Raw genomic sequence first — 21,091 nt, 5'->3', positions numbered from 1 at the left:
TTATCTAAAAAAGTCTAAGCAGGGAGGGGGTGTTCCTCTAACTGTGCCAAAAGCCTGGGCCATCCTAAAGATAGCCCCTTTCACTTCTTATCCATGTAAACGATCTACAGACCCATGCTATCCATTGGTACTTTCTAACCCAGTTCAAAGGCTCCATCCTGTAATGCTAATCCTGCCTGCCTGCACATCTTTGACTGGTACTGAAAGATGAAAACTACAACTGCATCGCCTATTGTCTGTACTGGCTCTGTGTTTGTTTTCCCGGAGCCTCGTTAGACAATCTCACAACTCTGTCACTGGCTGTTAAATAGACAAGCTCAAAATGGAGAGGAAGAGTTGAATGGAATAGCCTTGGACTGGTGTGTGTTAGGCCATGAAAAGCAAAGTATCTCACTCTGCCAATGGGGGTTTGGTGCAGGGGCAGAACAGACAATTGGGAAAAGGCAGCAATACGTGGCTGGCATGAGGCTTGAGAGATGGCTTCTAGGTATCTTGGCTGCTGCCCTAAGGAAAGAAGAGGGGGAGGGATAGCTCAGTGGTTTGAGCATTGGCCTGCTAAACCCAGGGTTGTGAGTTCAATCCTTGAGGGGGCCACTTGGGGTTCTGGGGCAAAATCAGTACTTGGTCCTGTAAGTGAAGGCAGGGGGCTGGACTCGACTCGATGACCTTTCAAGGTCCCTTCCAGTTCTAGGAGATGGGATATCTCCATTAATTACAAGAATTTCTAGCTGCATAGTGGTAAGAGGCTACAGTTGGCTTACATGTCCCCTATAGCCATCCAGTTCCATGGGCAAGTTTTCCTGCTTGCTTGCCCAAAGTCAATAAAGTAGTGCCTCTCTCTGCTTGCCTCTGTTGTGTGCTATGAGTGAACTGGTCTTCTGGTCAATTGGCAGCATCGCTATCATTCCTAGTCTCAAACAAACTAACTCTATAATCCATGTGTGCAATGGAATCTATTGATGAAAGCTAAGCTTCTGCCTCATGGATAATTGAATTACCACCTTGAGTAACCTTCTACGAGTGGCAAGAGCTGTCCATTCAGGAGCTTTAAACCAAGTTGCTACGCAGGAACAGATCTGTCTCCTGTAATTTCTGTTCTCTTCTGCAATAAAGGATTTAGGTCCAGATCCTCAACAAGAGGTGGCTAGATTCCACTTTCTTCAGTAGAAGTTAGGAGCATAAATACCTTTTAAGGATGTGTGCCTTAGTCCTTAACCATGCTAGGAGAACCCTGTGCACTCTGCCTGCTTGGAAATGCAGCCAGGGATGCTGAAACGATCCTGAAGATGTGAACTAACTGCACAACTACTGTCGTGTTAGCTTTTAAGCCTAATGATGCGTCAAATTGTAACCACTACTAATCTTGTTCCAATCACTTTGGCGGAGAAGTTCACTGAGTCTCCTTATCCACCCACCATTGATGTCAAAGCTGGGTCGTTTCCCCCTTCCTTGCCATTGCAGGATTGTACTTGCAGGCAGTTCTCCAAATTCATTTTTAAAATGACCTCACCAAGAGAGCTACCACTACCTCAGTTGAGTCTCTCTCCCCCTCTCTCTCTTCCTCCCCACCAGCAAATGTTTTCTTGTCCCCATCTTCTCCTATTCGCCCAAACTTTCCACCCCATTCTACATGTGCTGCTGGGCTGCAAGTGAGTTACCAAGGGCGGGGCCAGAGAACCAGCAATCAGGTTAGGAAGCTGAGTCCAGCTGGGAACTAACAGCATGACTGTGAGGACACAAGATTGCTTCCACCTCCCCTTCCACTGAAAGGAATCCGTGCATCACAATAGTGGCCAATACAGGAACATGCTGGTACAGAACAGTTCATGGTCTTCAGTTCCTATGAGGCCTTGTCATGTGAGTTGGCCACCCGTTTTTGGAAAATACGTCTTTTGCTTTCTTCCTGCCAGATCTGTTCCAAGTACTAGAGCTAGACTGTTGCCTTGAGGCAGTCAAGGACCACCATGGAGTTAAGGGCTTTAGTGGTCAAGTGCGGTGTGTATGTTTGGTTAGATTGTAATTGCATCTCTCAGATATGGACCAGCCCTGCCTGTCACCTGGATACTGAAATGTGCTCTTGGTGTCTGCCTGTGCTTGGCTTTTCCTTTTAAAACCTGATATTTTATTCATTGACAGGTTACAAAGACGATAAATTGCTGTCAAAGATGTTCTGGTCCCAGCAGCTCTCATGATGGGCCTTACTGGAAACCCAGTTGTTATGGGGCTCATGTCCTGTGCTAGGTATGAATGCTGGCTGGGAGCAGAAGTCAAAGGATAGCCACAGGAATGGGGAAGGAGGGTTGAGACAACAAAGTGAGGGATTGTGGCATATTTCTTGACTTGCCTTAAGATTCATAGATACACAGGGCTGGTCACCAGCTAGCTTTGCATCAAACTAACATGGTGTGAACTGAAGCTGACTTACCTATTTTGATGCCAGTCTGTATAAATGCCATTAGTTTAGACTAAAACCCATTAAACGGGTTTGACTTTAGCAAAGTCACTTGAGTCACATTTGGTCTGAACGACGTGTCCCTGCACAGCCTTGGCCAAAGCCTAACTAACCTGGATTAGCTAAACTAGGGCCGGTTTGGGCGTAGCCCAGCCTACGGGCTTGATCCTGCAAGCGCTGGCCTGGTCCCATTTGAAGGGAAGAGTCCTCCTGAGATGAGTACGCCTTATCAGTATCTGCTACCAACAACCCCAAACCTGGCTCCCTTCCATCCCAGCTTTCTGAAGTGAGCAGGGCTGACTTCCTCGCCCCGCGGCCCACCCAGCTGGCCAGCAAACTGCCTCTGCTCTCTGGCTAAGCAGGGCAACTGCAGCAGCCTGGTGGATACTTAGCCAAACCCAGGCAGGCTTTCCTTGCCCAATCCTTCTGAGACGTCGCACTCTGCTGCAATTCCTCCCCCCCCCCCAAATCCTAAGGGTGCGGCAGAGCCAAGGCCCCCAGATCTCCTGCATCCCTAACCTAAAAGGAAAGGATGGCACACAAGTGGAGCGGGAACAATGTAAACTGCCCCCCATAAACAATGCTCTTGACGTTCAGTACGGGCCAACCTGAATCCTGGCTCATCTGTTAGTCAAAGCTGACTCCCCGCACAAGAATGAGGGGACCTGCTGCCTACTTAGAAGCCCCCAGCATCGTCACTTGGGCTCTGCGTTGTTCGCTTTGGGAATGCGCGGGCGTAGGGAGCCGGACCCTGAATGCTAGGCCTGGCTCCTGGCAGCGGAAGCCAGGAAGCTCTTTGTTGGGTTGGGCCCCCTATAGCAGTGGGGAGAGAGAAGCTCTCGTCGCTGTGCGGAGGGCTGGCTGCAAACCCTGCCTCTCCGGTATTAGGCACTGGGGCATCAGCTAGTTGTGTTGTAACCAAAAAGGTCATTCTTTAAGTTCCACTGCCTCCAGTTTTCCAGTGCAGCTGACGAGGGAAGAGAGCAAGCCAGGGCAACACCTCTCCTCACCAGTTCCTTTTAAAGACCCTGCTCGGCGTCCCCACCTCCCAGGGCTGGGGATGTTTCCAGGCCCATTCTGGCAGTTGAGCTTCATGCCAGGATCAGGAGTGACTGTGCAAATGAGTGTCTTCCTCAGCAGGCTTTAACCGCTTGCCTGCTGGAGGCTGAGGGGCCGAAGCTGCCCAGGCTGCCGGAGCTGTGTTACGATGCTTCATTGAGCCCCGGGTGCTATTTGTAGGCCTCACCCCACTCCCCAGGAGCTAGGGCAGTGCAATAAGACCCATGGTACGTAGCCTGGGCCTCAGTTCCCCCTAACTGATTTGCCCTAGATCACGCTGGGACTAGACGGCTAAGCAGGGAATTGAATCCAGGTCTCTCGTTCTAGGCCAGCCGTTAACTACTGGACCATCCTCACTCTCTTCCTCCGAGAACAGCCCTAGAGAAGGTTGCAGTGGGGCACAGCAGGCCCCTGAGGGGCATCACTTAAGACCCAAACGCATCAAAAGGCCGTGCCCTAGCCAATGGGATCCGGCGGTCATTAGGTCTTTGGCGGTCACTAGAAGCCCAGAGCATCATGGGAGTGCTGACGGTGTGCTTGCTACACTCGAAATAGGCACTATCCTCCTTCCATGCTTCCAATCTAGTAGCAGACCCTGCCCATCTCTGGATCTCCAACCGAGCCTGGTGCATGCTGCATATTGGGGGCTGGCTCTGGCAAGGGGGTCACCAAAGAGTTGGTGGCAAAGCTGTGTTCTGAGGAGGGATTGGAATGGAGGGAGGGGAGGCTGTTTGGGATGGGAGAGGTATTTAACTAGATCCTATTACAGCTTAGAGTAGTGCCTACCTGCACCACCTACTGAATCCACCTCTTCCTGTCCTCAGTGTTGTGTGCTACTTAACAGCTGGTACGTTCCACCCCAGAAGTAGCTGCTTTCTTAGTGCTAGAAGAGGGAAGGTGAGTGCACTAGGTGAGAGGTGCTAGACGACCCTGAGTCATGAGTTGTTAGTGACATTGGCTCAGAAGCAGGCAGTGGGCAGCACCGTTATGTCTTGAGGCTCCAGTGCTTTTGTGGGGGGGAGGGGGAGGGAGAAGCTGGGGAGTGTTAGCAGTGATGACTCAAAGCTTATGAACTCCAAGCAGCAGGAGGCCCGAGACCCATTGGAGGAAGACCGCAACTGGGCAGCAGGCAAAGGCCAACGGGTGGGGAAGCCAGAGGTAATCCCAGCCTCCACTGGGAACTGCGCCAGCCTTCCACAGCTTGAATTGCACCTTCCTCGTTGGCTAAGGGAGCAACAAGGCTTCCAGCCTGGGGGACTCTGGCCTTCTGAGGTACCCAAGGAGCTGCCACCCCTCCACAGCCACTGTCCTAAGCGCAGCTGCTGCACCGGCCGTTGACTGTCTCCATGCCCTGGCCCGGCAGGTAAGTGACTGCTGCCCCCTCCATTTTACAGATAGGGAAACTGAGGCACAGGGTGACGTGCCTGAGGGCACACAGCGCGTCTGTCTGAGCTGCCAATAGAGGCCGGGGCTCCTGCTTGCAGTGCAGAGCTGTGGCCACTAGACCCCGCTCCCCAGCTGATGCCCCCACCAGTAGCTCCTCTTTGGATATAAAGCAAAGGGTCAAAAGTCCAGGCCTCTGCGCTCCCTTTGTTGTCAGGAGTGGAAGAAGCGGGAGTGACTCAGCCCCTTGCTTTGCCCTGCACCTGCAGTCCTGGTTCCAGTTATTAGTCCTGCACAATCAACCCAGGAACCCGCTAGGGGTTGGGAGCAGAGGCTGGACTCAAACCTCTGATTTAACTGCAAGTTGTGTAGCTTTCCCCCCCCCCCACCCTGCTCAGTTCGCTGGGGGGGGGGAGGGGTTAGTCTCTGGATCTGTGTTGAAAAGGGACCTGGAGCCTGGTACAAAACAAGGGAATATGGGCACAGGTGGGGCTGTCTCCCACAGGGCCCCACCAGCAGTGGGGTTTATTCTCTCCTCGCTCCGTGATTTTAAGGCTTGCTAGACGGGGCCCTGCCATGCTTTGGGTTCCCAGTGAAACTGGTTTCACTCCAGGTTTGCTGGGAGCACGGGGCGGGGGGCGGGACGCTGCCCTGGAGGGTTCTCGTGGCTCTTGCGAGGGGCCTGCTCCTGCCTTCGCGAGGTGCTCCTGCTCCCCGGACTGGCCCGGAGTCGGGCTGGGAACGCGATGCCAGGCTGCCCTGGGCTCCCCCGGCCGAGGGGTCATTAACAAGCCGGGGCCCGGGGCTGGGAGTGACGGCAGCAGAGCGCACTGCGGGTCCCTCCAGGCCGATTCCTCCTCTCCGGGGCCGGTGCGGGGCTCCCCGGGGGTCTCGGAAGCACCTCGCCGGCCGTGCCACTGGGCAGGTCGAGTCCAGGCGTGAGACCGAATCCCCCCCCCCCTTCCTGCGTGTACCCGCAACGCGCTCAAAAGGGCATTTCGGGGGGCGGTGGCGGCGTTGGGGGGGGGTCTGGCATCTGTTCTCTGTTTGTTTGAATGCCCGCCCCCCCCCCCCCCCCCCCCCGCGCAGGAGAGGAGAGGAGAGGCCGGCGGAGAATGGAGTGTCCTTTGAACGCGCTCCAGCAGTGACAGGTGGCCTGAAAGGCGACGCGTAACGCGCTCACACTGCTGTAAAGGATACTGCTGTCCGCGCACTAATCCGGCTCCGTCCCACGGAGTATAGAAGGGGCCGGCTCCGTCCCAGCACTGGCACAGCTCGCACGCTGCTCGGACCGCCTGCTGCCCCGGGGACCCCAGGTAAGCGGGCCCGCTGCCCCCCAAGCGGCTCTGCGTTTGGGGAGAGCAGGTCCGGCTGCGCCGTGGCTAAGGGCTGCCTGCCGCCGCTCTCTGGGTGGCCAGGGAGTTCCCCGTGGAAATCCAGTGCCCAGCCCGGGGGAAGGAAGGGCCGGCGGGTGGGCTGCAGCCCGGGCGGGCTCTGCTCTCGGCGCCAGGCAGCCCCGGCTGGAGCGCTGCGCTCCGCGGGGGTTCGGATTCCGGTGCCGGGGGCCAGGCACGTCCAGTCTGCGCGCGGCGGGTTGCCAGAGGCGCCCCGGTGGCGTTTGGCCGCTGACATTCCTGCCCCCCTTCTCTAGGGCATGGCGGGGGGGTGCTAGGACCCGCGCTCCCGATGGCTGCAACAGCAGGAAGCCCCGAGCACGGGCTGCCGAGCATGGAAGCAGGTAACGGTGCCCCGCGAGCTGGCCTGGGTGGGTGGCTGCTCCCCCCCCCCCCCGGGACACCGGGGGATCTGCCGCAGCAGGGGCTGCCTACGCCGCTGGGGGGGACGGGGGGTCGCTATGCTGCTTGGTGCGGCACTGGCTGCTGCTTCCTCCCCGCGGGGGCTCGGTCCTAAGTGTGGCCCCCGCCTCGGGGGCTCGCCAGGGCGCACGGGAAACCGCCCCACTAGAGACCTCAGAGCCCCATACCGGGAGGCGGGATTCCCCAGCAGCTGATCGGCTTCCCGCCTCGCCACCCCTCTGGCCTGGGCCTGGGCCCCCCCACATGCGGTCGCCCTCCCCCGCAGCCTAGGAATTGCTGAGTCCCCACCTGGTGCCAGCCCGTGAGCAGCCACGCAAAGCCCCCCCGTGAAGGGCGCTGGAGCAGAGGGTAGGCAGGCAATGGCGTGAGCCCTCCTGACCCCCCGGGCCTGGTGTGCGGGAGGGCTCTGCCCATCTGCCCGGCAGCCCAAGGGCTTGTGGCTTCAGGGCAGCAGGGGGTCCCCACCCCCTGGAGACGCTCAGCTCCCTTCTACTGAGTTGCTCCTCTTGTGCTGATCTGACCGGGGTGGGGGGGGAGCCTGGCCCTGAGCCTCGTGGGCTCTGCCTCCCAGTGAGTGCCAGGGGCCCCCCTTGCCCGGCCCACGTGCCATCCACCCTTGTGTCAGGACAAAGCCAGCCGGAAGGGCACGAGGCAGCCCTGTGGGCTGCCGTCTGGAGCCAGGGGGTCAGGAGTGAGAAGGGAGAGCAGAAGGCCTGTCTGGCCGTCTGGCATGGGGTCTGAACCCAGGGACCTGCCTGCGTAACGAAGGGAAGCTGAGACCTAGGATCTGGGTTTGTGGGTCTCTTCCCTGGGGGTGGATCAGACCCCTCTGGGGAGCTATTGACTTTCTTCTCTTGTGCAGAAGCCAAGCCAAGGCCCGCAGAGATGCCCCAGGGTTTGGAGGGCCCCGCTGGGCAGCCAGCCGCTGCCACGGCTCCTTCGGAGGGGGTGCCAGTGGGCCAGAATGCCGGGCCTTGCACCAGCGTGGGGGAGGACACGGCCCCCGGCGGAGCAGAGAGACTGCCCCAGTCTGCCCCAGCAACCTCGCAGCCAACGGCGAGAGGAGAAAAGGCAGAGCCTGGAGAGAAGGGCGCCCCCGTGGCTGGGAAGGGGGCGAAGGCCGGTGAGAAGAAAGCAGAGGCCAAAGAGGGGGCAGAAAGCCAGAGCCAGCCTACGGCCTCCAAGCACGAGCCCCCAGCTCCCCAGTGGAGCCAGAGCTGCCCAGTCAGCAACCAGAGGTAACATCTCACTTCTCTCTCCAGGAATCTGATCCCCCAGGCAGCTGGGGAGGCTGGTTTGGTGGAGTGGGGAGCCCCTAGCTTGTCTCTGAATGTGGGGGTCCCCTCTCTTCGTCCCTGCTGGGCTCCCCAGTCCTCCACATGTGCCTGGTTTGCAGTGTTCGCACCAGGGCGGGCTCCCTGGAGAACCACGTGCCAAAGGGAAGTACCCAACGTGGGAGCACCGCCAGGTGGCTCTTCTGAGATCCTGGCCTTCCCGGGGGCCCCATCCTGCAACTGGAGTCAGCCCACTCCTGGGCGCAGAACATCGCCACGGGACCCAGCCTCCGGGATCCCCTTCCGCTCATGGGCTCGACCTTCTGAGGGGTTTCCCTCGCCCCCCCGGGCACAGGACCTTTCCGGGACGGGGCTGTTTCCTTACACGCGATGAGGTGCAGACTAGGGCGAGCAGCTTGGCTCCCTCTTCGGGGGCATTAATGGCGGGTTGGATCAGGCGTGCCAGGCTCACGCTGCTCCGTCTCGCTTTCAGACCAGGGGAGGAGCCCCGGGTGGTGAAGATGGGAGCCGAAGAGGCCTCTGCACGTGCAGAGAAGAGTCCGCAGGGTCCAGCAACTCCCGCCAAAGGAGCCAGCGCTTTGCCGGCAGAGCCCAGTCTAGTGGAGGTGCCTGGCCCTGCTTCGGATGCCCCCAGAGACCAGACTTGTGCAGAGAAACCCACCCCAAGTGAGGTGCCCAGCCCAGCTAGTAGCAGCGGGGACATGACCCCCGCAGAGCCCCCCAGCTCAGTGGGGCTACCCCACCCTGCTTCAGACGAGACCCCCGCAGAGCCCCCCAGCTCAGTGGGGCTACCCCACCCTGCTTCAGACGAGACCCCCGCAGAGCCCCCCCGCTCAGTGGGGCTACCCCACCCTGCTTCAGACGAGACCCCTGCAGAGCCCCCCAGCTCAGTGGGGCTACCCCACCCTGCTTCAGACGAGACCCCTGCAGAGCCCCCCAGCTCAGAGGGGCTACCCCACCCTGCTTCAGACGAGACCCCTGCAGAGCCCCCCAGCTCAGAGGGGCTACCCCACCCTGCTTCAGACGAGACCCCTGCAGAGCCCCCCAGCTCAGAGGGGCTACCCCACCCTGCTTCAGATGAGACCCCTGCAGAGCCCCCAAGCTCAGTGAAGCAGCCTTCTCTAGCCTTGAACATCCCCAGAAATGCTGGGAAAACAGGCCCTGTGGCTGAGGAACAGCCACCTTCACCAGAGGAGGAAGAACTGGAGCCCCCGCCCAGCCCCTACCTAACGCCAGACTTCGGGAAAGAGGACCCTTTCCAGATACTGGGTAAGGCTGTGCCGTCTCTTATGTAGGGTGGACTCCATCCAGGCAGAGCGAGGGGGCCGGTGTCTCTGATTCACTGCCCACCAATGGCGCTCCCGCTACTGGTTCCCTTTAAACAAAGCTCCCCTGTCCCCTTGCGCCCGCTCTGCGTCTGGCCTGGTCTTGCTGCTCTCCTTTGACACCTAGCACGAGACCCAGAGAGAGCCTCTCCCTGTGCTATCTAAGAGCAGGGCAGGAGACCCCAGAGCTCAGATCTTTGCGCTATCTGCATTGCCTGCCTAGGACAGCGTGTCCTGGAGCTGAGTAGATTGACAGAGCAGGGGTGTTGAGAGGGAGGGCAGGCTGGGGCCCGAGCTGTGCGCAGTGGGGAATGCAGGGTTGGAGCATGAGGACCGGAGGGCCGGCTCTCCAGAACTGAAGCCTGGGTGGCACAGCATGGAAGTGCCCTGGGGCTGGGCTGTGGGCCCAGGATCAGCAGAGTGGGGTGTGCATAGGGCTGGGGGAATGCAGACTGTGGCTTGAGGGGAGCTTGGTGGTCAGCGCGGAATCGGAGGTCTGTGACTGCAGATGGGGCTGGGAGGATCTTTCGGGGGCTGTCATAGAATCATAGAATCTCAGGGTTGGAAGGGACCTCAAGAGGTCATCTAGTCCCACCCCCTGTCAAGGAGACCGGTGGGGTCCAAAGGGGTCTAACAGGGTTATGGAACGAAACTGGAGCTGCTGATGGGCTTGGTAACCTCCGGATTTATTGTCAGGCTCCTGGGTGGTCTGCGGCATCCTTCGCTATTTATAGAGGGGGGCCACGTGCTGTGACTCAGCAGGGAAGGGACAGGAGTGGGAGGCAGGAGGTGCTGGCTGCAGCCTGTACCAGGCTTTGCCACTAGGTGTCGGCCTCGCCCCAGGAGTGGATGAAGCTCTAGGTCCACCAGCCAGGCGGGAGGTGGGGGGGCTGCTTCCTGAGGATCTCCCCAGCCCCATAGACTCGGCTGAGAAAGCGGGAGGCAGCAGGGTGGTCCCATGTGTCTTGTCTCCGCAGATGATGTTCCTCCGCCACCCGCTCCCTTCGCCCATCGCATTGTCACCCTGAAATCCGGCACCGTGAACAGCATGTTCAACATCAACACCAAGGAGATGCTGGGAGGGTAAGAGCAAGCCGCCAAGGGAGGGGCTGCGGGGCTGGGAGCCCGGCCTGGGGTGCACAGCCGGGCCCCAGCCGTGTTTTCTGTTTTGTGGGAAACTCCGTGATTTTGAAAAAAAAAAATTGATTTAGAAATAGGGAGGGGAAGCCCCCAACCGTCCACATTTCCTGCAAAATGAAGTTTCCCAAACTCTCCCTTGGACCCATTGAAATAGTTTGTTCTGATGTCATTTTTTTGAACCTTAAAAAATGCTTGTAAAACAATGGGGTTTTTTTTTTCCTTCATTTCAAAAAGCCATTTAGAAACCAAATCAAACCGTTCCGCTCCGAAAATGTCACCTTGGGACATTTAGATGCTTTCAAAATGTTTCCTTTTTCTTTTTTGAAAATAACCCAACTTTTGTTACCGTGTCTTTCCAAACCTTCAGACCTTGTCTGGCGATTTCAATTAAACGTTTCCGCCAGCACTGCTCCTGGTGGTGGCCACCACTCCCCTCTCCAGCTCTGCCCGCTTTGAGCCCCCAAAGCGGGCAGAGATGGAGGGAGACTTGTGCTCAGGCTGCCTGGGGCAGATGTTCTTCATTTGGTACTTGGCACCTCACAAGGACAAGATGCCCCTCACTGAAGGTGTTCGGCTGAAGATTCGTCCCAGCTCAGTGCAGTGGTGGGCCCAGTCCCATCTCTGCTGCCTCACTAGTGCCTGTCCATGTGCTGCTAGGACCCTGTATGCCCCTTTCATCCCCACCACAGAGGGAGAACCAGGGGTCACCAAATGAAATGAATAGGCAGCAGGTTTAAAACAAATAAAAGGAAGTATTTTTTCACACAACGCACAGTCAACCTTGCCAGAAGCTCCTTGCCAGAGGATGTTGTGAAGGCCAAGATCATAACAGGGTTCAAAAAAGAACTAGATAAGTTCCTGGAGGATAGGTCCATCAATGGCTATTAGCCAGGCTGGGCAGGGATGGTGTCCCTAGCCTTTGTTTGCCAGAAGCTGGGAAGGGGCGACAGGGGATGGATCACTTGATGATTACCCGTTCTGCCCATTCCCTTTGGGGCACCTGGCATTGGCCAGTCAGAAGACAGGATACTGGGCTAGATGGACCTTTGGTCTGACCCAGTAGGGCCGTTCTTGTGTTCTTATTAGCCCACTGTCTAGTGCCCTGCCCTGCCCTGTGGGAGAGCTGGACTGGGCCTGTAGGGTCCTGCCCTGTGTTGACAAGGGCTGGGCATACTGCGGAGTCCTCCTCCCTGGAACGGAAGTGCTGCTTCTTGGTCATCAGTGCCCTCTTGGACGAAGGAAATCCATTGAACAGCTCTGAGGGGAGCCTTGCCCGGGGCTTCTGGGGCTAAACCCAAGCTTTTCAGCCTAGGAACGCGCCTTCTCCAGGCTTGGAAACCCCAAGAATCCAGTGACCCCCCTGGGACTGAGCGTTAGTTCATGTGACTGGTCAGTTACCCTGAGAACAGGTAACCCACCTCCTTGCCCACTCCTTTCTATGGGGATGCCAGCGAACGGGCATTGTAACCACTGATATCCCACTGCTAGTCTCTGAGCTTGCCCTCTTGCCTCTGGCTAGATCATGCCGGGGGCGGGGAGAGGGGGGATCGCAGCCTCTACTATCTGCTTTTCTTTGCCCTAGGGGGAAGTTTGGCGAAGTCCGCACGTGCACCGAGAGAGGGACGGGGCTCAAACTTGCAGCCAAAATCATTAGGAAACAGGGGTCGAAGGACAAGGTGCGTCCCGAGTGTTCTCCTGAGTCTGCCTGTGCACGTGTGTCTGCGTAGCCATGCGTTAGCCTGGATGGAGACACACGTACATCTGTGCACCTGGGGCTGCGTCACTGTGTGCCCTGGTTTGGGTGTGTACGTCTGTCAGTCCGCATGCACGGGAACCAACCTGTGTCTGTGTGTGGGCCGGCCACTGGCGGAAGTGCCATCTGAGCTGTGCTGGAGCGGGTGGCTTGGGGTGCTGACTCTGCGGGCTGTGACTGCCGACTGCCCCGGCCCTGCCCGTGCTCCACGCGTTGACGCGGTGCGTGTCCCGCAGGAGATGGCCTTGGTTGAAATCGAGGTGATGAACCAGTTGAACCACAGGAACCTGATCCAGCTCTATGAAGCCATCGAGACACCACGGGAAATCGTCCTCTTCATGGAGTTGTGAGTAGCACCCGTCCGCATGGGGCAGCGGCTGGGTGGCAGCCTGGGTGGCTTGACACGGGAGCTTCCCAACGGTGCTGCGCTTGTTCACCAAGGCCGGGGAACCTCCTTCCTCCTGGGCAGTCTCCCTCAGCCACTGTCCCCTGGTGCGAGTTACAGTGCAGTGACAGGTCCCAGCAAGGGCTCCTCCTCCCCACTTCCCCTGTGCTCTGGCTAGGGGATTCCCTGCCCAGGTAGCGCTCGGCTCTGCTTGCATCCCAGTCCCTGGTACCCGGTCTGGAAGAGACGATCTGTAGCCCATACGCCTGAAATCAAGGCAATCTCGCTAACCTCCCTATTGCTCTGCCGGGATCTTGGCTAGGATAGCCTCTCCACTAACCTGCCTGGACCTAGGATGGGGGGCTGCCAGCCTGTGCCTCCAGCTTCCCTCTGACTGTTCCCTGTCTGGGGTCTCCCTGCAGAATTCCCCTTCTCTCGTGAACCTGTACCCAGAATGAGTGGCCTCTTGCGCTATCCAGTTCCTCTGAGCCACAGCCTTGGCCAGGGGTCTCCTCAGTAACCCACCCTCTGCATCCCCATACCTGAGAGGGGCACCCTCCGTAACCGGCACCCGGCTCTGCCTGGGCCCAGGCCGGGGGGAGGTCCTGCGAACTGTGCCCCTGGAACCGCGTAGGGGAGCGTCTCTACGCAGGGCAGGGCGGCTCGGCTGCCTGGGGTCTGCTCGGCGCAGTCCAGTGACGCTGTGGTTGGTTTGTGCACAGTGTGGAGGGCGGGGAGCTCTTTGAGCGCATCATCGACGAGGATTACCACCTGACAGAAGTGGACTGCATGGTGTTCGTGAGGCAGATCTGCGACGGGATCACCTTCATGCATCAGATGCGCGTCCTGCACTTGGACCTCAAGGTGCCACATGCGGAGGGAGGGAGGGAGGGAGGGGGTACAGCGAGGCTGGGGGGCTAGAGGGGAAACCTTCCTAGGTTCTGAAGCTGGGCTGAAGGGCTGCTCTCGGTGAGAAGAGCGCTCCTGGCTGTGGGGCCGGGGTGTGGGGAGGGCGCATGCTGCCTGGGGGAGCTCGGTACGTGAGTGCGTGACAAGCGCAGCCTGGATCATGTCTGGGGAGAAGAGACCTCCAGAAGCAGAAACTTCCAACTCCTGAGCACAAGGAATCCCGCGGTTCAGTGGTGGTGGCAGCACTGGGCCCCAGAGGGAGACCATCACCCTGGGCTCCGCTCCGCGGGCTGGCAAGGCTGGAGTCTTGGCTTTGCAGACCAGCCCAGCCGAGTCATTGTGGGTTGTATGCAGGTAGAAGCGTTCCAGGTTCCAAGCTATTCAAAGGGCAGATCTCAGCATGTGGTCCGGGGGCAGGGCTCTAGGGGGCCTGGGGAAAGCCGAGGGGGATCTGTGGCACATCGCTGCAGTTGGTCTGGGTGGGTCTAAGAGCAGGATTTGGAAGGGTGACCGCGCAGTGTCCGTCTCTCGTTCAGTGCCTACAAACTGCAATCCCGGCGTCCGCCGAGGCACTCTGATGTCAGGGGGCTGCGCAAGGAACAGGCTGGGAGAGGCGATTCTCTTGGACTTGCTCCAGTCACAGCTTGGCCCGGGAGTCACTGGCAGTCAGAACTAGGATTGCATTGGGAAAGGCGGGGATTTTAACTCCTCTTGGGCTCCAAGCCTCTGCGTCACCCCAGTGCTTAATAGGGGCTCGGGGCAAGGATGTGAAAGGTGCAGTGGCCTCCACTGAGGTGCAAGGACTGGCGCGGTACGTGGTCTGAGAACCCTGCAGACTATGTCCCTGATGCGTCTAAGGGACAGAGGGGAAAACTGGCCTAGCCTCCAGTGGGCCTCAAACTCCTCTGCGGGTGGCCTGTAACCGCTCCCTGGGCTGGGGTAGGCGGGCGCGTAGCCGTGAGCTGGGTTCTAACCTCAGGAACTTCATCCCTGCAGCCTGAGAACATCCTGTGTGTCACCTCCACGGGGCACATGGTGAAGATCATCGACTTTGGGCTGGCGCGAAGGTAACTCCCCCTCCCTCCGGGGCCTGGCTTGCTCCTTCTCTTCTCCCTTCCCACGTCCTCTGGGGCTGGGCAAAGGCCACGCTCGGGGACCAGCTGCACTGGCCTTTTGCCTGACCCCGCTGTGGGCCCTGGGGAAAGGCAGGAAGGGATCCCAGCGGGGTGGGGTGGAATCTGCAGTCTGGGCTTGGCAGCAGCTCTGCTGAGTCAGCCGTGCCCCGCAGGGGATAGCGGTTTGGGGCCGTTATAATAACTGGCTTGGTTCTGGCTCAGGCTGGGGCCAAGCCAGGATGTTTCTCCGCTGGGTTGGAGCAGCATAGAGCCACGGTGCCGTGTGGGCGGAGGTGGTGAATGTGGACGGGCGGGGGTGCTGGCCCCGGGGCAGTGCCAGGAACTCTCACTGACCCGGCTTTTCCTGCCCACAGATACAACCCGCGGGAGAAGCTGAAAGTGAACTTTGGGACCCCCGAGTTCCTGTCCCCGGAGGTGGTGAACTACGACCAAGTCTCCTATTCGACAGACATGTGGAGTCTGGGCGTGATCACCTACATGTTGTAAGCGTGGGCACAGGGTGGGTGGCTCTCGGGCTGGCGGAGGGTGAGAACCACTCTGGGCTTTACCCATAGATGTGTCTGGGTTGGCGGCAGAGCTGTGTGGGAGAGGAGAACGAGGCAGCTGTTCGAGCCAAGGGCTGGCAAGAGAACTCCTGAGTCCCAGTCCAGTCAGCAGGTGACCTTGGGCCAGTCTCGGAGTCTGTTTCTCCATCTGTAAAACGAGGCCGGGTACCACCTCGAGTGCCTGAGGCGATGTGGATAGAGGCCACCAGCCTTCAGGGCTGACCCTGCCAGTCGGCACCTCTCCCCAGCACTAACTGCCCTCTCTCAAAGGGAGCGGAAAGCCGCCCAGCGGCTGCTCGGAGCTGGGTGGCTGGAACATCTGGGAGGGGCGGGCTGTGCGCGTGGACAGGAAATGGCTCACCTCTCCCAGCTGAGACAGGATGGGAACGCAGCAAGATGCCAGCTGGGAACACACTGGTTCCTTTCTAAGAGCGCTGGCTTCCCTGCCTCTCTCCTCATGATCCCAGGCAGAGGGAGGGAGCAAGCGAGTGGCTTTGTGCAGAAGGAATTGGGAACCCGCTGAGGAAACAGGGCCTGCGTCTTGTCCCTTCCTGAGGAGCTCCGAGCACAGCTTGAGACCTGTGATGGTTCCCTCCCTCCCCCGCTCCTCTCTTCCCAGGCTAAGCGGCCTCTCCCCTTTCCTGGGAGATGACGACACTGAAACCCTGAACAACGTCCTGGAAGCCAAGTGGTACTTCGACGAGGAAGCCTTTGAGGGCATCTCGGATGAAGCCAAGGACTTCGTCTCGAATCTGATTATCAAGCAGAAGAGGTTTGAATCTAGCCGAGGGCGGCCCAGAGCGTTTGGGTCCGGCTAGCACAGCTGGCATCATGCGCACAGGCCTGAGCCAGCCTACGGCAGCAAGCCCCCATCCGTCACCTCCCACCTGGGAGCAAGCGACCCCGCTCCCTGCTGGTGGGAGCACTGACCCTTCCCCGTGCGCTCCCGCGGCCTGGCCTGGTGCAACGGCTGGATGCTCCTGTCTGAGCCTTGCCAAGCTCGCTGGGGGTGCAGAGACAGGCAGCTCCAAGAGGACGATGCGGGTCCTTGCACCCACGTTGACTGACGAGCTGGCCAGCCTCCTCTTGCCCATTCCCCCGGCTGCACCCCATGGTAACGGCAGGGTCCATGCAGCATTGACGGCTCGGCCGGATCCCGGCCCTGGGGAAGGCGTCTCATAACCAGGGCTCTTGGAAAGAGGGAGGGGACTGGAGTCCTTGCCAAGCAGGGAAGGGAGGAGAGATCAGGCTCTGGTGCCTGGCCCCTGCCTCCATGGGGGATCTCCGGGTCAGAGGAGACTGGGACCCTGCCCAGAGGAGGCAGCCGAGGATGCTAGGCTCACGTGGCCGGCAGCAGCCTCAGGGCCTGTGCAGGAATGTGACTGCACCCTCCGTTCCCTCAGTGTGTTCTTGGGGTTAATTAACACAGGCCTGGGCCCGGCTACAAAGGGCAGCTGGCAGCACCCATGGGTCTGGGGTGGGGAGTGGAAAGCAGGAGCAATGGGGGGGCTCCTTGGGGCGATCGAACCCCACTAGGAGACAGGAGTCACCTTCATTCCTCTCCCCCGCAGCGGCCGGATGAGCGCGGCCAAGTGCCTCCAGCACCCCTGGCTGAACGACCTGGCCGAGAAGGCCAAGCGCTGCAACCGGCGTCTGAAATCCCAGGTCCTGCTCCGGAAGTACGTCATGCGGCGACGCTGGAAGGTACGAAGGAGGCTGCGTGCAATGGGGACCGTCCTGCGTTGGGAGGGGAGGCCAGCCCCTGGGGCGGGTAGACATGCTGGCTGGGGCGCTGGTTCCCTGAAGGGAATGGGGGACGGGAGTGCCCAGAGCGAGTGCTGTGCCCAGAGCGAGCGCTCTGCCCACACTCGAGTGCACAGAACTGGCAGCAGAGAGCCGTGGTAGGACTCCTGGGGGAGAGGAGGATGGGGCCCTACCTCTGCCAACAGCATGGGGTAGCGAGGAGGGAGAGCTTGAGGGCGTCTGTGTGTCCTAAGGCCCGGGGGAGCTGCTGCCCCAACTCTCACCCCCCCCAATCCCTGATTTCATGGATTTGTCCCTCTGGGTGACCCCCGTCCCTGACGTTACAATGATGCTGGGGACCATATTAAACATGACATTGATTGAGCGGTAATTGCGTGGTGTACTCGAGGGCAGCAGAAATGGTCTCTGGAGTGAGGAATCGTGCTGTGCTAAGGGTTGTGGAGTTTCCCTGAAATGTCTCTTATTCCTCCCTTACTTCCATCCCCTGCCGTCACCATCCCCCGTGTCCTGTGTAAGGGGCACCGTGTGCATGCACCCCACATCAGGGCCTGTTCCTTACCTACGGGATCCTCTAGGGTCTCTGCCCCCTGATTCCGTGCCTGCCCCAGGGCTTGGCTACAGAAGGAATCGGTCTGCACTGGGGGGAGCCACTCCCTTTGCCCACAGCCTCACCCTTAGCCTGGATCTGTGCTGTTGGTTTCCTCTCGGTGGGGGTTGGGCTTCGCTGCCAGCAGCCCCCACCGCTCTGCAGGGCGCTCTGCGCTTCACGTCTGTCTCTGATTCAGTCCTGGCTGAGCTGGTGCTGGGAAGCCAGGCAGGGGGACAGGGATGTCTGTGGGTGTCCAGTTTATTTTGGCTAAGAAGTTTCTGAAAACCTTCCAGGCTTCTGAGCATGGGTGAGAGGCAGCTGGAAGAGTCACTGCTCAAAGCCTGGCAGATGGTCAAGTGAAGCAGCTCTGTGGCCTGGTGGAAAGAGCGGTGGATCCCCAGTGGCCCAGAAGGGGATCCTCAGTGATCCTCTGGCTTTGAGAACCACTATTGCTGTCTACCACTTCCTAGCGCGCCTGCGGTGTCCCGTGCTGGGAGAGTTAGGGACTGGAGTATCTGAACTCCCCACCTGAGTCCTACACCATCCCCTAAGAAAGGCCTCTTTAACGAGTGCTGTCCAGGCTCCAAATGGGGAATAACTTCTTTCTTGTTTCCCTAACAGAAAAACTTTATTGGTGTGTGTGCTGCCAACCGATTCAAGAAGATCAGCAGCTCGGGATCCCTGACGGCGCTGGGTGTCTGAGTGCGGGGCTGAGCTGGGTGGGATTTGAGCAAGGCCAAAGGGTGATCCCCTGAAATCTGAGCTGTGGATTGAAGGCCTGTTCCCCGGGGACTGCACAGGAAAGTGGCATGTAGTCCCCGCTTCTGGAGGCAGTAGGATCTCCACTTGGGTCCGGAATCAATCCGCTTCCCAAACACAAGGAGTTCCCCGCTGGGGCAATGAATTGAGATATCCCAGTTCTGTACAGATGTGCAATTCCTGCTCCTACTGCGGTGAGATTACCGCTGGATCCCATCCCGCTGAGAGTCTGGCTCTAGATTCTGTCCCTGCTGTAGATCCCATCCCGCACTGCTACTGCTCGAGGGTCTGGGCCACCGGGATAATGCCGCTCTGACTCCTGAACTGCTGCGAGATGACGCCTCTCGGTCCTGTGCCTTGTGTGCGGCTCCGGATCCGGATCCCAGGCGCCTGCAAAACTGCCTCTGTGGATCTCCTGCTGGTTCAATACCACCACACTGGGATTCCCGCTGTCTGTGATCCTGGACCACTAGGACATACTATACCTTTGATCCCATGGAGATTACTGGTCTGAAGCTCACACACGTGTGGTGTTGCCAGCTTAGCACCCTGTATCCCTGCTACAGATTCTGTGCTGCTGTGACAGCTACCCCGCTGCATCCCGTAGGCTCCTGATCCTAACCACTGTGCAATTACCAGGCCCGGCCTCTTCTGTATCCCCTAGTGCGGCTGAGTCCCATCCTCCCTGTGCTGCTCTTGGCCTGGACCCTTTGCTGTAGTGAGACGACGGCGCTGACCTCGCCGAGCTGTGGAATTGCCGATTGGAATCCCACCGCACGGGCGACCGGAGGTGCGGAGAGCACCTTGCAAAGCCTACACTGCAGCAGCGTTGGACTCCACTTTGCAATTCCCTGCGTCCTGCTGTTCGTGTTCCACTCCCGTTCTGAGACGTGCAATGGGACACGCAGACCAGCCTGCTGAGTGCTGCAAGGTCCCTTCTCTTGCTGGGCTCAGTACGCACCACACACCAGTCACTACCTGAGAACCAAGATTCCTGCTCTCGGCCTCTGAGTGCAATAGGAGACACGCCATGGCAACGTCACCAGCATTGATGGTCACGGCCTCAGGATGCAATGACATCTGTGTACGGCTGTCTGGAGCTGTGCTCCCAGCTCCTGAGTGCAGCGTGCACTCCCCAGCCCGCAGGTGGGATGGCTACTGCCAGTCTCTGGATCTGCTCACCACTGGACTAGCACACGAGGCTGCTGCATGAGCAGAAAACCATCTCTCCCCATGATCGGGGTCCTAGAAGCCAGGCTGCAGGGCCGAGTTCCTGTTAGTGCCGGGAGGCTCCGCGCACAGGAAAGGAGGAAGTGCAGAGCACAGATTCCAGGCGCGTTCCCCAGATGGAGGCCAGGGAAGAAAGAACGAGGCTTTGTGCTAGTTCCTAACCTCCCTGCCCTTCTGAGCTGCCAGCGGGGGGGAGAACACAACCTTCCCTTCACACATCCCCCAGAAGATAAAGGCAAGAGCGCATCCTAATGCAGACCAGCTGGGCTCGCCTCTCTCCCTCGCACATATGAAAGGACTGCTTCAGCCCTGACCACCAACGCACAGGAACTACCCTTCGCTCGCTGGGCCCAGGGACCCCCCGATGGGAGGAGAGTGTGGGAGCTCCCTCAGGGTGTGGCGTTTCCTTTGCCTTCCATCCTGTTCAACAGCGGGCAGGGCTGGATCCCAGGGAAACCCGCTGCCGACCTGCCAGTGATGTCTGAACTGCACGGGGGCATCTAGGCCCCTCTCGGGTGGGAGTTGCCTCCCCTGGTGATGCAGGAGCTCCTGCGTGGCCCAGCGTGCTGATGTAGTAGCCGATGTAGGGGTTGGGGTGGGGGGATCCTCCATGGAGTCGGAGGGCTTGTTCCTCTCTTGGGAGGGGGTTTGCAGAATGAGTGTGAGGCCACGTCCCTTCCCGCCCAACTGACCCCCCCCCCCCCGGGCTTGGTGTGGTCCACAGGCGATTCGTTATGGGGGGGGGCTGCTAGCTAACGGCAGCCTGTATCTGTTAGGCACAGAAACAACCAGACAGCACCTGGCCCAGCCCGAAAGTGCCTCCCACACAGCACGTGCTCTGAGCCACCCCCCCAGCTGGGGTACGTTGGTGGGACTCCGTTGACCTCAGAGGATCTGCACCAGTTTCCACCAGCTGAGGTCTCTTCGTTAGAACCCTTCTCCCTCTGCCCCATTTTCACCCAGGGTCCGCTGGATTTCCTCTGCCCAGCAGAGCACAGCCCCCAGCCCCCGTATATGTGTGCCCTCCCTAGCAGCAGCCCCCCAGTAGTGCAGAAAGACGTACGTTCTCTTGAGAGACCCCAGAGCTCTCGGCTTAATGTAAATAAATGTACAGGTCCGATGCCAAGCGCTTGTAGTGGATTGTATTGTACGAGGTGGGAGGGACTGGCTCTGAGCCCCAGGCGGCCGCATGCTAAGGTCTTCATGTCCCCGTCAGGAGCAGGCCCTGAGACAGCAAGTGGGTTAAATCTTCTCACCGCCTTCAGCATGTCCTCCCTGCCCGTGTGAAATGAACTGGGCCGTTAGGGAACCATTCTGCCCGAGCTGGGCCTCCCCCAGCTTCTCTGGGGTGATCCAAGCAGCTTCTCTGCTTTCCCGTCGCTGCCTTAGACTGAAAACAGCTTCCTGGCTACCAGCCAGGTGCGGTGCCAGCCTGGGGCCTGGACCTTGGGTTCCTCTTCCCTGCAGACGTAGGAGAGCTGAGGACTGAACCCCGGCTCTCTGTAGACGCTCAGGATTCAGCGTCTCAGGTCCCTGGCTCCTGTCCACAG

The 21,091-nt window shown here is 59.2% G+C and overlaps 1 protein-coding gene across 1 annotated transcript; it reads left to right on the top strand.

Moving 5' to 3' along the window:
* The first annotated feature begins 4,769 nt into the window (after window positions 1-4,769).
* Window positions 4,770-20,667, top strand: MYLK2 (myosin light chain kinase 2). Its single transcript, XM_054045875.1, has 14 exons — window positions 4,770-4,874; window positions 5,984-6,210; window positions 6,546-6,632; window positions 7,574-7,949; window positions 8,479-9,275; window positions 10,309-10,414; window positions 12,054-12,147; window positions 12,461-12,570; window positions 13,332-13,473; window positions 14,515-14,585; window positions 15,008-15,136; window positions 15,819-15,971; window positions 16,771-16,903; window positions 18,174-20,667. Exons 3-14 carry the CDS (start codon window positions 6,581-6,583, stop codon window positions 18,252-18,254), a joined length of 2,244 nt encoding a protein of 747 aa, XP_053901850.1. The 5' UTR covers window positions 4,770-4,874; window positions 5,984-6,210; window positions 6,546-6,580; the 3' UTR covers window positions 18,255-20,667.
* Window positions 20,668-21,091: the final 424 nt, after the last annotated feature.

The sequence above is a fragment of the Malaclemys terrapin genome, chromosome 12 (genome assembly GCF_027887155.1).
Source record: "Malaclemys terrapin pileata isolate rMalTer1 chromosome 12, rMalTer1.hap1, whole genome shotgun sequence".
Taxonomy (NCBI): Eukaryota; Metazoa; Chordata; order Testudines; family Emydidae; genus Malaclemys; species Malaclemys terrapin.
The sequence above is the reverse complement of the archived record's forward strand: the minus strand, read 5'-3'. Positions and strand labels throughout refer to the sequence as shown.

What these genes read in the sequence shown, in the direction of transcription:
- MYLK2 (XM_054045875.1), top strand. Translation starts at nt 6,581, where the DNA reads ATGGCTGCAACAGCAGGAAGCCCCGAGCACGGGCTGCCGAGCATGGAA. An exon ending in TCCTGCACTTGGACCTCAAG is followed by an intron (nt 13,474 to 14,514) that starts GTGCCACATGCG and finishes TCATCCCTGCAG; the next exon opens with CCTGAGAACATCCTGTGTGT. An exon ending in TCATGCGGCGACGCTGGAAG is followed by an intron (nt 16,904 to 18,173) that starts GTACGAAGGAGG and finishes TTTCCCTAACAG; the next exon opens with AAAAACTTTATTGGTGTGTG.